Source organism: Poromitra crassiceps (genome assembly GCF_964638095.1).
Source record: "Poromitra crassiceps genome assembly, chromosome: 29".
Classification (NCBI taxonomy): Eukaryota; Metazoa; Chordata; class Actinopteri; order Beryciformes; family Melamphaidae; genus Poromitra; species Poromitra crassiceps.
Window position 1 is genome coordinate 9,617,811 of NC_139641.1, and position 15,660 is coordinate 9,633,470.

Sequence of the window (15,660 nt, forward strand, 5' to 3'; positions counted from 1 at the left end):
AAGTTGAAGTGAACCAGAACGGAATGCACCAGCGCGAGCGTCGGACACTGAAAACAAATTGAGAGGCGGACCATATACATGTCGATGATTTGATTTGACAATTCTGAGGACTGGCTTTGGCATTGGCCAATCCTGGCGTGTTCCACCCCCAAATCGAGTGGGATTCAGCGTGTTGTCGTGCTACACTAGTGGGATCCGCAGAGGAGCAGGGAGCCAGCTGCTTCGTGCGGAGCGAGCGGACAATCCGATCCATAGGTGCTGCCCGCCCGCCTGGAATCTCCGAGAGACGACCCCTGACAGCCAGGGAGGGTGTCAGGCTCGGAGGCGCGCGCCATTATCGTTATAAATGTAAATAATATTCCTGGAATGCGTGTTTTAACGAGCCAGTTACATTTCTTTGCATTCTTAGACATTACCGTTTGATTTAGTTTGCATAATTGCTCAAGTCAGTAGTTAGTTTATGGGATCGGAATTCTGCCAGATGACAGGCACTAGGCGCCATTTTCCCCTTCATTTGGAAGAGAAAATGATCCTGAAATGAAGATTTGATTGACAGCTGCATGTCGTGATATGATTGGTTGAAATGGGGTAGAAATTTGATAGGACTAGGTGACGTCAGCAAACTGTACATTACTGTTATCAATGAAATCTTGAAAAATGAACTTTTGATGTGAAAAAGTGTGAAAAACTAAAGAAATTAGACTTTTGTGTTTTGTTTGCATACATTATTAAATAGGTCCACTGCATACCCAGGTATTTGAACTAAAAGAAAAGAAAAGTCATTTTTGGGTTCAGCTCAACTTTAAACTGCAATAAACCCGGACCTACAGTAATGCCCAACACTTCAACACCACTTTACCCACTTGGCAGCTAGTATTTCTACCAGCCAAGGGAGTACTGACATAATAATATTTCCTTTATGACTGCTGAAAGGACATGAGACCACAAGGTAACCGCCGGCATCCTCCACCTCCACACTACTGTCACATTGTCAGGCGGAGAACACAATAGCAGAAGCAGAAAGCGAGTGTCTTTCTCAGGTTGAAATGCCTTTAACATCTATTCTCCAAGCTGCTTCCCCCTCCTCCTGTTTCCCTGTGAGACAGACGGGCACAAAGAGCAGTCAGTCCCTTTCAGAGGACAAAGCCTGCAGATAAAGAGGGTGGGGAATAGGATGGTGGAATTGAAATTCTTTGGAGCAGTGGTTCCCAACCTACGGTACGCGTACCGTAGGTGGTACTTGCGCCCCCTGCTGGTGGTACTTGGAAGGCTCTGTGAAAATCAAAAAAAAAAAAAAAAAAAGTTTTTGTGCTAAATCCATGGTGGTCATTAGTAGTAGTTTTCAAACATGTGAAAGTGAAATAATAATAATAATTATTAATATTATTGGCAGTGTTTCTCAAGGTAGGTGGTACTTGCGCCCCCCCCTGCTGGTGGTACTTGATCCCTGGAATCCCAATGTTTAAATTATGAAATAAACCCAACTTTAAAATCAATTGTAAAACATGTTTATCTATCAAAAATAATACTACGAATGAAAATAAACTTGTGATCATTGAAATTGAGGTTTATTTTGTTGTCTTGAGATTTAGAAACAAATATTTGTTTCTGACGGACACTATACCTGTTGCGCATGCACAATTACCTGCGCGCCCCGCACGGTTACACAAGTGGTGAACAAAGACGAGGAGGGATGCTAAGGTGGATCAAAAGGGGAGGGAATCGTAAAAGAGCTGTAGTAGAGGAGAGCAGCAACGATGAAGCACAAGGAGGTGAAGACAGCAGTCAACCCAGCACAAGTGCAGCTGCTGCAGGTTGCACATAGGCTGCAGGTTGGAATAAGTTTGCCTCCTGCGTGAACTGTGCATAGCTGAATAGACTGTATTTTAACGTCGGTCATATGGTGGTACTTGGAGAGCCAACTACTTTCTCAGGTGGTACTTGGTGTAAAAAGGTTGGGAACCACTGCTTTGGAGCATTCATGCAGCTCTATGAAACACATGACAGCATAACTCCAGGGGAAGATGGCCTCTACATCGAGGCCATGTTGATGGAAGCCACTGGTGAAAAGTACTTCCTCACTGGACACTTTGTGTCTGTCTGTAACTCAAGTGAGCTCCTATCACCTACAGTAGCTACCTAACTAGATACTTGATTAATTAGGTAACTCATTTTAATATACGGTAGGTGGATGAAAAATAATTCGTTTCAGACGTCCTCATGCTTGAAGGTAGCGTCGCACGCGACAGGTCGCACTGGTGCTGTTTCCATTGAATATACAAGATTTTCTTCTGACCAAGATTGATCAAGTTGAATCCCAAAGCATTTGGCAATAAATTTGTATCAAACGGCATGGCTGGGGGCTGTTTTCTCTAACGTTATACTACTTTTATAATCCAGAAAGGTCGAGGATTCACAGGCTACCGTGAACACTTTTAATTTGAAGGCGACAAAAGGGAAATGGTACATATGAACTGATAGAATTGACAGACCAGTGTCAATTCAATCTATGGATACACCATTTCCCCTTTCCGCCTTCAAATTAAAAGCGTAAAACCCAGCGAACGAAAATGTTACAAACGCTGCAAATGGGAAGTAATGACAGCTTATCATTTAATAAAGCACAGTTAAAACGAACTCCACTTACACTTGAAGGTCTGCAATGGTGCTATCATCCTGGCTGTGTAGTCCTGCTTTGGGGCGGGCGGAGCGAGTTCTCTAACGTTAGTTATATTAGCAACCTAACTAGCGGTTTCTTTACACTATATAGAAGCCATGGAGTTTGATGATGGGTGACATTGTTTGTAACCTCAACCAGGCTTGATTGCTGTGTATTCTGGTTTGGTTGTGCAATGTGCAGAAACCAAGTGGCAACCTCCATCTTGTAAAAATGAAGCCAATGCGTAAGTGGCAAAACCTGCAGTTCCCACAGAATGGCCACTTGAGGCTGACTCCAAAAGCGAGTCATTCCCCATAGAAATTCCCCTTAAAAATCCCCAACTTTACAGCAGAAATAAACATGTTTACAAGCTGGTACAAAAAAACAGTTTTGTTCTTTGTAGCTAATTTGACCGTTCATGAGGGTGAATTTGTATATAACTCAAACGTTTATACATTCTATGGCTACAAAAAGAAAACTCAGTATAGATGTCAATGGGAAAATAAAGTTTCTTCTCACTTGATTTACTAGGGGACCCGTGGAAGTTAGACCCCCCTGGTAGGTAGACCCCCCTGGTAGGTAGACCCCCCTGGTAGGTAGACCCCCCTGGTCTTCTTCTAATGGCTTTCCGGCAGACTGGATGCAGTCAGTTCCAGTTTAGCATAACTCATCTTAGATCAACTCAACACTAGGGCTGGGTTCAAAAAAATCGATTCTCCGATTTTTAATGGATTTTTATTTTAATCCTTTGATATCGATTCATTCAAGATTCAAGATTTTTATTGTCACTCCGTGGTACAAGTATCACGTGTGAAATTATTGTGCTGTGGACTCATATGTCCAGAGATCAAGTTTTTTTTATTTAAAAAAGATTTTTTTTTTTTTTTTTTAATAAACAGGCTAAAATATTATGCTGTGTGTGGTAGTTGAAACATAGTTTCAAGTTGACGTTTATTTATGTTTGTAGTTGAAACAAAAACATAAATACTGTAGGCTACATAAATGGAAATGTTTGATCATTAATATCTACTTTTAGAAATGATATAGGCTGAAATCAAATCACTGTGCATAATTGTGAAAGTGTCTTTATTGACAGATGAAAAGGCTGTTATTTACCCTTTGTCACCACCTGGTGAGTAAATATATGTGTAACTAAAACCATTAAAATTGACAACAGGTCTGCAACTTTTTTTCCCCATGTATCTACTTGGCGCAAAAAAGGTTGGGAACCCCTGTGTTACATAACTGGACAGTCACGTAATTCAGGTTACAGCTCAAAAAACATGTTTTGGTATCACTAACCAAATCGATATTGAAATTAATCTAATCTAATCTAATCGGGATTAATCGATTCGCAACCTTGTGAATCGGAATCGAATCGATTCTTGAAATTTGAACCAATACCCAGCTCTAATGCAGTCAGTTCCAGTTTAGCATAACTCATCGTAGATCAACTCAACACAGACTCAAACTGTTCAGTATTATGTCAGTTCAGCTTGCTATGATGACGTATGAAGATGAAATGTCGATGTGATACACCGCTCGCTGTCTTACCTAGTCTGGAAGTCCAGCAGCTCATTATTGATCTTCTCGATGTGGATGTCGGCCCAGAGGATGTCATAGTAACCGTTGACGGTATCGATGACGCTGTTGTACAGACCGTACAGCTTATTCAGCAGCGTCAACTGCTTCCTGATCTCCAACAGCTGAGGATGCTGGGTAACAGGAAGCCCAAACAGCTCCTCTCCGCCTGTGTAGGTGATGTACTTCCGGAACAGGTTGTCAAATCGATTCTGAAAGGGGAGAATGGTTAAGAGTTAATTTAAATAAGTTTGAGCATCGCACAATAACATTTATAAACTGCTTTTTTTTTTTCAAAAAGTCTCTCATTTGTATTCACTGAAAATCAAGAGGACATCTGCCCTTCTTGGAACATACTGTAACTGACACTATAGGGAGCCAGACCCATTGCCATACCCGACTAACTAACTAACTGACTGAGAGACTAAATAATGAACTCAATTATTTCTCACTCGGGCAGGGCACAAAATTAGCAGCTGCCACCAGCCAAATGCTGGTAAAATATGCAAGTGGCTGGTAGAGAAAAAAAAAATCTAGATGTTTTTTTTCTTTTTCTGATCTCCCCCCCATTATCTCCCCAATTGTACTGGGCCAATTCCCCCCCCCCTGCTGCTTCACCCTCTGCCTATCTGGGGAGAGCCGTAGACTAGCACCATGCTTCCTAGTCCTCTGACACATGCGCTTGGGGCATTGCACATGGAGCTTCACCGGCAGGACGTAACACGTGGGAGGATCACGCCAGTTCCCTTCCACCCCGAACTGGCGCCCTGACCGACCAGCGGAGGCGCTAGTGCAGCGACCAGACACATAGAGGGGGAATGCGGAAATCCTCTTTGACTCAGGCTGAACGGACATGACGACAGACCAGTCAACCTTAATTTATTAATATATCTCGACCGTTCAGGTTCAGGCAAGGTCGCAAAATAATTAGTAGACATGTTTATCAAACCAAAAAAACACTTGAACCCGAAATTAATGAATTGGTATTTTGTCTATGCTAACTAAAAACACGACAAAAATACCATCACAACAACGCTATTCATTCTTTCTATCCCCCAAAAAGGGGCGTGGCCTTGACGCTTTGGATGTGCAGGTCTGGTCTATAGCCTTAATCCTGCTTCCCACCCGCAGACACAGCCAAATAGCCAATCATGCCTGTATGGACGCCCGATAGAGATGCGCGGGCTGCAATTATAACCGCGCTGACCGCGGATATCCTCCAGTCTCACAGCATGCTAACACAAACAGGAGTTTCCACTGAAGACACGTTGGAAGAGAAGACGCGACGCGCTAGTATTATTTTCCCATACAGCTCAATCCAGTCTTGATCTAAACTTAAAGCTATAGCGTTAGCCTCGTATGCTACAGGGGCAAGTGCTGGACTGGATTATAACACAGCATGGACGTTTATTTGGAGTGGACTGCAGCGATCGCACCGACGGCAGCAGAAACAGTAAGTTCATCTACCCAAATCGCTCATTTATAGCGTGGTGAAATGTCGGGTGCACGGCGGGCGTGGATCTATAAATAATACGAAATAATTCGCGCAGATTTATGGCGGGCGGACGGTTCATGCAATGCATACACGCGGATTAGGGTGGCATAAAAGCTCATCCGCGCATCTCTTATCGCCCGACCAAGCCGGAGGTACTGCAACCCTCGTGTTGGTAGGCAGGGAATCTACTGCTACACTACCCGGACGCCCCCGTAATCTACATGTATTGAGTGGATGGTAAAGTTTAACATTCAGTACTAGCCATTTGTCCTGAGGGGTAAAAAATAAATACAAACTATTGATTTTGCACACTGAGTAACATACCTGGAACATGATGAGTCTGTCGCTGGCATCCTGAGGAGCGAGCCCCACCACCATGGGGCCGTCCTATAGCGGAGAGCAGAAAGCACGCCATGTCAGCAAATAGTCAGTTAAGCCAGGTTAAACCAGGTTAATTGTAAAAGTGATGGGGGTGAGGGAGCACCCCCATCACTTCAAATACTCTTTGAGGAAACTGTAATCAGACAAGCTAGGAAGATCATTGCTGACCCCTCTCATGTCTTGTATTCAGAATACCAACTGCTTCCATCTGGCAGGCGTTACAGAGTCCCAATCAAGAACAAAAAAAGACACCTCAACAGATACAAATACTCTTTCATCCCCATATCAGTCAGTCTCCTAAACTCAGGTCATAGGTAATGTATTGTTGATTGTACTGTAAATTATTGATGTTTGCACTTTGGTTGTGTGTTTGCACATGTCGGCACTGGTGTGCTATGCACTATTGTTTTTTGTTGTTGTTTTTGTTATGGCACTGTGTACCTATGTGGCAGCCTGTATGTCCAAGACACATTTCCCTCGGGGACCAATTAAAATAATCTTGAATCTTGAATTATGCACTAATTAAAATGAATAGCTGGAAGGGAAATTGGCACAATAGTGGTGGTTGAGATGGTTGTCTGATGTTACACACTTGACGAAGCAAGACTCCAGTCAGTGTGTTGGAATGATACATACAGACGTAGCTGTGTTATTTAGCTACACGTTTTTGTCTGGTCACTGTCACTATAGACTGGAAACTGTGTTTTTCTCTTAGTTAAATAAAAATGACAAAATACAGCATCCATTGATAGCATAAACATAAATAAATCCTACAAAACATTAATACTCCTCTCCCCTCTTTAGCATCACTAAGATAATTCACAGGTTGGTAGGAGTGATTAAATCTTCTTAGATTATAGAATGTACTTCAAACACAGACAATTTACACCTGAAACAGCACCACAGGCACAGGTCACAACCGCTAGCAAGAGTTAGCCACAATTAGCGTAGCTGCTAATGTTTATCACCTTGCTCTCAAAACATTCACAGGCGGAATTACAAACGGCTAACTATATTCCTACCCTCCTTAACATACCCTATGACAGCATGTGTGTTTACCAAAGCCATGTTGTCCTGCTTACCTGCAAAGTAGACATACAGACATAGCTGTGTTATTTACACGTTTTTGTCTCGTCACACTGTCACTGTAGACCGGAAACTGTGTTTTTCCTGTCTACTGGCAGCTTGACAGATGTTGCTCATTAATGGCGATACGCCCTCTGGCGGCCGGAGGGCGCCACTACCTTAGACTACCGCCATTGCAGGTAATGAGCAGCACGTTGGGCAAGTTACTTTCAAAATGTAATATACTACATATTACTAGTTACTTTCATTTGAAAGTAATAAGTTACTTTACAATATTACTGTCTGTGTAGAGTAACTTGTTACTTATTACACTACTTTTGCATTACTTTTACCAAAACAACAGCAACAGCAGAATGACATCACTGCCCCGGAACCATCCCAAAAAATGATTTCAACCGCCTTCAAGTCACAGTGTAAACAATCCCAAATTCTAAATGGTATCTTTTTCCTTTGTTATTGTCATCTATAGTGGTTATTTGCATACAAACACACACAGTTTGATTAGGAAATTATTGTATCTTTTTTAAATATGTGCTTTGATTTAATAAAATGTAACTCGATTTGTAACTTGAGTTACTTGACAAAGTAACTGGTATTATATTACTGAAATCCTATAAGTAATAAGTTATATTACTGAGTTACTGCTCAAAGTAATATATTACATGTAATATGTTACTTTTGTAATGAGTTACCCCCAACACTGGTTTTAAAACATAACTCAAAGAATGCCTGTATAACACAATGCAATGAACACAATAAAATGAAATAGAATGAGTACTAAAATAAACAATAGGGGGTAGCCTGGTTCTATACCCTCACACTGGGCTTGTCTGAACCATTGACATATATACAGTCAATGGTCTGAACACACACACAGAAGCCGTATACTTATGGGGGCATAAGGGTAAGGGTAATTTTGTGTGTGTGTGTGTGTGTGTGTGTGTGTGTGTGTGTGTGTGTGTGTGTGTGTGTGTGTGTGTGTGTGTGTGTGTGTGTGTGTGTGTGTGTGTGTGTGTGTTAAGAGAGGCTCATGGTGTACATGTTGGGTTTTTCATCTTTTTTATCCCAATTTTTTTATTGAACTATTGATGAAAACACTTATTGATGTAATTATATTGCCTTTTATATTTTTATTCAACAAATGAAGACAATAGAAGACCAAATTATATACTGTTGTCATTTACATCTATATTAACATATCTCCATATAATCTTATGTAGATGTACTTATTTATAACCTATATATTTATAGATGTCATTATTTTTTTATAATATAGGGCCCTATCTTCGCAAAAGCGGTAGCGTTTTAGCGTTTGCACTCGTTTAACGGGGGCGGGCACAAGCGCATGCCTGTTATAATTGTACTGGGCATAGGCGTGCCACCATGCCAAAGCAAGTGTTTCAGCGCTAAAATGTGGGGGTAGATGGCATTATCCTATCGTCAGCAGCGCGCAATTACTTTGCGCTAAGAGCTTTGAAAAGCATCTAGGCGCTAAGACACTCGCTGCGCTTGATCGCACCATAATCTCCACGCTGCGCAGCGCAGAAACGTCATTACGCACGGACGTGCCAAGCCAGGACATCAGATTCAGCTGCTAAAATTAGGTAACCAGCAGATTATTCGGTGAGGCAATCAACTATAATTCACTGAGAAACTTTTATCACATCGCAAGGAGGGGTTATGGTAAATGAATTGAGAACACTTGTACATTGTAGCCTACTTGCAATAGGCTATTCACCTACTGCTATCCCATAACCCGGAGGGTCGTTGGCACCACAGCCGATCTGTCACAAGCTCTCTCCATCTCTCTCTGTCCTCGGCACGAGACTGTTTTAATTGAGTCCACTGTAAATCCTCCAATCTTTTGTCTCTGCCTACACCTATCCAAATTATGCATGGGGAGAACTACAGCATGCCTCACGCAAACTGTACTGCAAGACGGAAATCTGGTTTGATTGTAACGCCCAGGCATTGCCAGGCCACACCTGTGAATAATTATGGTGGTTAACACCGCCCAAATCCCGTTTGCACCGTGCATAAATGATTTGGCACGCCTCTAATATGCGTTTGCACCCGTTGTTGTGATGAGTTATGCTTCCCCGTTTTTAATTGCATCACCACCATATTTTGGGTCTGTTTTAACTTAAAAACAGGGAGGTCACGTCTACCCAAACAATGATATCATTTTTAAACAGTTACGTTTCTGTATAAATCATTATTATGCTCCCGTGAGGTGGGGATGTGTTTGGCGGCGGGTGGGTGCAAAACTCTGCATAACACCTGGACACTGAATTCAAACCCAAGTCGCCAAAAGGACTGAGACTGGTTTTTGCTTCTCCCTCCACCTTTTCATAGTCTTGGTAGAATTGTTGGCCGTCTTCCACGAAGGTCTCCACGTTACTGATCAGGTCTCCTCTGAAGTTTGGCTGAAGGGCCACCAGCTCGTTCTGCACCTCCGCGGTCCTGGACAGCAGCTTCTCCCAGGTGTAACGCAGCGTATCCACCTTCTCCGCCTCTTCTTTTGCTACCGACAGCTCATATTTATGGAGCAAGGCGTATGACTCCTGAGGGGAAGGGAAAAGACAGAGAGGAGGCTTTTGAAGGAAGGGAGCAGATGTCAAAGCGCCCACCTGACATCTCAGACAATTGCCACTACTCTTGTCTTGACGGCTTTGTGTTCCCCCCCCCCGATTTTTATCCCCCATTAGTGCTAGTTTAATTTATTTATCCTGGTTGCTGCTCCACCCTCTGCCGATCTGGGGAGAGCCGAAACTGGCTCCATGCTTCCTCCGAGACATGGGCAGTTAGCCAGCCGCTTCTTTTCACCTGACAGGGGAAGCTTCACCGGTAGGACATAGCACGTGGGAGGATCACGCTATTCCAACCAGTTCCCCTCCCTCTGAACAGGCACCCTTAACGACCAGAGGAGGAACCACATCAGCAACCAGGATATTGTATGTTTTTGGTGAGGGGTTCCTATTATGAAGGAAACCCCCGGGAGGCACGGGGAGAACATGCAAACTGCACACAGAAAGGCCCTTTTGACGACCCCACCCGGGCGGTGGGCACTCGAGGACATGCGGACGGGCACCCAGTCCTTCAGCGTTCACAGCGTCCCAGGTGGGAATCGAACCCAGGACCTTCGAGCTGTGAGGCGACAGCGCTTACCACTGCACCACCGTACCCCCCTCACGGAATTGTGTTGCTAGGGAACAGTTTGAAACCTAGCTTATGTCCTGTCAGCTATATTAGCAAACACTGCAACAGGAAGTAAGCTAGGGGAAATTTAGCATGTTCATGTTGTCAAGTTAAAACCATCTATAGTGTTTCAGTAGTGTCCTGTAGTAGCACCACAGAGTTTTCCCAGACAAGTCTACATTGGGTTGGAGGAAAAGTTAGCGGCAGTGCAGAAGGAATGCATGAAGTGTGACAATTTATCAGGGCGGACGTATCTCCGCAACTGTATGTCACGGATGGCGACGTTGGATTCGGGGTGAAGAAATACTTATAGTTCTTTAGTGGCATCGCGATCTGACCTTCCGTTTCCCAGAAAATGTCAACATTTATCTGATTGGATCAGATAAATGTCAGCCTCCCACTATCCAATCAGAGAGAGCAATGCCTTTAACGAACTACGTGTATTTTGTCACCCCGAATCCAACGCTGCCATCCGTGAGTCTCTACGAGTTACGCTTGCGGGGATACGTCAGGGCTACAGGAGAGAGATAGAGGACAGTGGGGGGTTGGGGATTCCAAGTTACTGACCAAACACTCACAATTTCAGTGATTGCTGTCAGAATATAGAGCCATTTAACACTTATTTGAACACAAAAACATCACTGAATGCAGCTTTAATGACCAATATGATGGTGTATTTGATTTGCCAATGTTTGTAGTGTAAAAAAAAAAAAAAAACGCAGAAAAAAATGTATGCCCATATTACAATACACTGTTGAAAACCTTTCACATTGTTGAAACACTTATGAACACTTCTGAAATGCTTTGGTATACACATTTGTCACAAATTCTTCTGTATGTGTATGTGTGTATATTATGTATATGTATAGGGCCAGGCCTACGTGCAGGCTAGAGCAACTGAAATTTGGAAGATACTATAATGCTGTAATATACCTTAGATCAGGGGCACTCAATTAAAAGTCATAGAGGTCCAGTTAGAGAAAATGTCCTCAAGCAAAGGTCCGGAACATTGTAACGTAGCTTGCGTTATGATTCAGTGCCATTGAACTTAGGCTACTTCAATGATTGCAGTAGCCTAATGGTACAATGTCTGTATGTAGACAACTATACTGACTGTTAAATCAAAATAAACATCAACAATGTTTACTTAGTTTTCATATTTAACTGGATTTATTATAAATAACTAGCCTATTATAATAATAAATACATGTTCTTTTCTCATTTCAAGTGAAAATAATGGCTGCATTTAAAAATAACATACAACAGAGTGCTTTGGAAAAAATGTGCATCTTAAAAGTGCTCTAATTTTAGAAAAAAAATCCCCTTTTCTTCCTTTTCCTCCACCTTTTCTATTGAGAGTAGTGAGCTCCCTATCTGTCTGTGTATCTATCTATCTGTCTATCTATCTATCTATCTATCTGTCTCCATCTGTCTGTCTGTCTGTCTGTCTCAGCGTCTGTCTGTCTGTCTGTCTATCTGTCTATCGATCGTTCGCAATGCAAACGTTACATGCCGTTGGGCAGTGAATGTGTGAGTGTGCCCTCAGTCTGGACTTGAGTGTGTTTGCTCGTGTGGCGCTTTCATAGACAGGTTAGGATCGCATCGCACTTCACATGAGACATACTGCCTGGTTTTGAGCTGCCCATGAGAACAATGAATGAACATGAGTCTGCCTACTCCGGATTAAAACTAAATCTTTGTTTTTGCGGTCTACTCGTTTCTTTTGAGCAAGCCATGTGAAATGACTTCTATCTCTCGCATTTCTCAGAGTCTCTCGCCTCTACTCCGTCCGTCGGTGTGTCACTGACACTCTTGCCTGCAGCACTGGAACAGGCTAACCTCGCGTCACCAGGCTCTTCTCGGCGAGAAAGAGCCTGGCTCCCGCCCACAATTGATTTTGTCACCCTACTGGTTCCCGTCTAGAGCCCGCCCTAGACCGGATGGCAGCGTTTCTAGCTCGTCAACTTTCACGTTAACTTGACAATTTGACCCAAGTATCAGAATCCTCTTTCACCGTTTTGACCGGTGTGTCAGGCGGTGGTGGCGGAGATGCCATATTGCATAAACGTTTTGTTTTATGTAACGCTAGCTTTGTTTTGATCAGACTCTAGTTTAGGTAACATCACCGCGTCAAGCTAACGGCAACAAAGACGTTGTTAGGCGCATTGCCATCCGGTGTTAATTCTGGGTCCGGGGTTTACGCCCCCATGACAAAAAGCGGGGTGGAAGGTGCCCAGACTAGGAACAGGCAGAATCGAATCGGATATTTGATTGGCTGAGTAGCATCACATGTGATGATTTACAGTGCATACATTGGTCTGTGAGCTTCCTGGCAGATAAACCAGTACCGTAAAGGCTAGAAAACCATGTGCCGGTTAAAATAGAAACGCTCCGTGAAATGTAACAATTCTCAATGATTTGTAGGTTATAGGGCTCGGTCCGGATAGGACGGCGTCTGGGTCCGGATGCGGACCGGAGTCCGGACTTTGAGGATCGCTGCCTTAGATCATATGTTCAGATGAAGCAGCGTTTTGGTCCTGAGCCCTATGTCACTTCCTTTCTAACCAGAAACCAGAGGTCTTTATGTGCTCAGCTGAGAATTGGTATCCTGCCTCTTGCCATTGAAGCAGGGCGGTTCACAGCTATACCAGAAGCAATGTCTGTGATCTAAAAGATGTTGAAAATGAGTTTCATTTCATGTTTTATTGTACTTTATATGATGATTTGAGGATTTCCTTATTTGACGAAATGCAAAAGCAAAGACCTGAGCTCTTCTGGGCAGATGATGGCCAGAAGTTGGAGTGGTTGTTTAAGACTGAGGTATTTAAGACTGCTAACTTTATCTCTAGGGCCTGGAATAGAAGGCAAGCACAGCTCTTTAAGTAGGTTCAGGTGGTGGTTTTCATGCTGTACAACTTTACTGTGTGTATGTTGGGTGTTTCTGTTGGTTTTATGTTTTGATCATTGTTTGTTTAAATGATGAACAGTCAAAGTGTCCTGTAAGCCCATGTGGGCTGGGCTTCATTCGAAGCATGACACTTAAATAAAGAAAATCAATCAATCAATCATATACCTCTATGGGTCCAACTTGAAAATCAGTAGCTATCTGATGCTCTCTGATCTCTTTCAGTGCTGCCATGGCGATGCGGATGTCATCCAGGTCTTTGATGGGACGATTCAGCTTCTTCCCAGCTTCATCGACCAAAGCAAAGATCCGCTCCATCTCTGAACGATACTTCCTGTTACAGTGAAGGCCGTAGTCCACCATCCAGCTCTTGGTTTCAGCAGTGAGTGACATCTTCAGGTCCGCTGGAGGTTAAAAAAAATACAGTAAATACAGTATCAGAGGATAGTGACTGCTTAGTAAGTAGGGTCAATTTAACATTCACATTGGTGTATCTTTTTTTTCTTTACATTCCCAGTCACAGAGATGGAGAAAGTGAGATTTTCAAAAAGGCAGTTATGTCACTACAAGTAACCATGACAGTTATTTTCAGTGGCATACTTGAAGTAACATGGGGAGACCTTTATTTATACAGGGGGAGTCTCACTGAGAGCAATGCTCTCTTTTTCAGGAGTGCCCTGTTCACATTCACACACACACACACACACACACACACACACACACACACACACACACACACACACACACACACACACACACACACACACACACACACTCACACACACACACACACCTGGAAGCTGACCAGTACAACCACAGTCTGATCTGTTGGCCACTGATCAGATCCACTGGAGCAGTTGGGGTTAAAGGCGTTGCTCAAGGGCACCTCAGTGGTGGTAATGAGGGAGGGGCAAGCGCTGCCTTTTCACTTTTTATCCTGCCGGTCCCGGGAATTGAACCGACGACCTTCCGGTCACAAGCTCGCTAATTGGGCCACCACTGCCCAATTAGAAGCTGAATTAGAAGCTGGTTCATCGGCCGTTACAGAAAGAGAAGCTGGTTCATAGGCTTTTGGATTAGCCAATGAATTACACATTTCAGTATCCTTATAATAAAACGGCGTAGGTGGACGGCGGGTGGGCGGGCGGTTGGCGGTGTCAGTCACCATTACGTCACGTTTTGTGTCACGAAAGTGACATCGGGCTTTCGTGACCGATACCACCCCACACACACACAGCCCCCCAGCCTCCCCATTTGGCATAGCGCCACCTACTGGCAACACAAAAAGTGGTTTATCTCAAGAAGAACCGTTCGTCGATCGAATAAATTAAATAAATAAGAAATATATAAAAATATAAAATATGAATGAAAAAAATTATATATATATATGTATATACATACGTATATATATACATACGTATATATATATATATATATATATATATATATATATATATATATATATATATATATGTGGTACAATCTCAAAACAGTTTGTGGGATTTTTTTTTAAATAAGCCTGGTTCCTGGGGCAAAAATTAAACAATATGTCTGACTTGGGGCCAGGGCTGGAGAAGTTTAATAATATTCCAAGAGAGTTTAGTATCTTAATCCAACCTGTGAACAGAGCAAGAGCTCCTACAGTGATGGACTCTGGTTCAGCGTTGATTTCCAGCTCCAGGTCTCGGTAGTAAAGCATCTGGCTATCAAACTCCGACAGCAAGGGATTCCCCTGGCTGAACCTGGAGAAGACAAACCAAAATAATTACCATACTTTTAAAATTAAATAGAAATATTATTTAAAATCTAAACAAACATGTATGCATAAATAATATATCTAGGTGGCTTTAAACATAGGGCACATACAAATCACAAATGGATCATCTGTCTACTGTCCAGGAGTTGTGGTTGTATGTTAATAATGCAATGTGATTTCACCAGTTGTACTTGTTTGTATGATTTGTGATATTTTGTGTTTTGTATGAATTATTTTTAATGTACCTTTTGATTGTCTCCTGCTCAGGGACTACAGGTGCAAATTAGCTCTTAAGCTAATCCTGGAACATTTACATTGATATTGATGTTGATTAATGTGCACTGTCCCTGATTAAAAATAAATAAATAAATAATAATAATAAAAAGCAATTCACAGAGTACCACAAGAATGAGTCCTAATACCTGCACTTTTACCCTTTAGCACTTTTGGTTCTCCCATCTCAAAGTCAATGGGATTTTTGGATGGGGATTTCAGTTAATCAGAATCACAATCAAAATAACTGTATTGATCCCCGAGGGGAAATTGAATAATACTACTCAATTTCCCCTCGGGGGATCAATACAGTTTTTCTCATTCGG

At 42.6% G+C, this 15,660-nt stretch overlaps 1 protein-coding gene across 1 annotated transcript in view; it reads right to left on the reverse strand.

Annotated features, from left to right (window-relative positions):
• Positions 1 to 15,660, reverse strand: part of LOC310800169 (dynein axonemal heavy chain 5-like) — a gene marked incomplete at both ends in the record, with an annotated part of 678,223 nt that overhangs the window by 211,193 nt on the left and 451,370 nt on the right. The window contains 5 exons of the mRNA XM_083662754.1: positions 4,214 to 4,452; positions 6,060 to 6,122; positions 9,548 to 9,766; positions 13,474 to 13,709; positions 14,923 to 15,047. Of these exons, the coding sequence (XP_083518880.1) occupies positions 4,214 to 4,452; positions 6,060 to 6,122; positions 9,548 to 9,766; positions 13,474 to 13,709; positions 14,923 to 15,047 (882 nt within the window). The remainder of the gene's footprint in view (positions 1 to 4,213; positions 4,453 to 6,059; positions 6,123 to 9,547; positions 9,767 to 13,473; positions 13,710 to 14,922; positions 15,048 to 15,660) is intronic.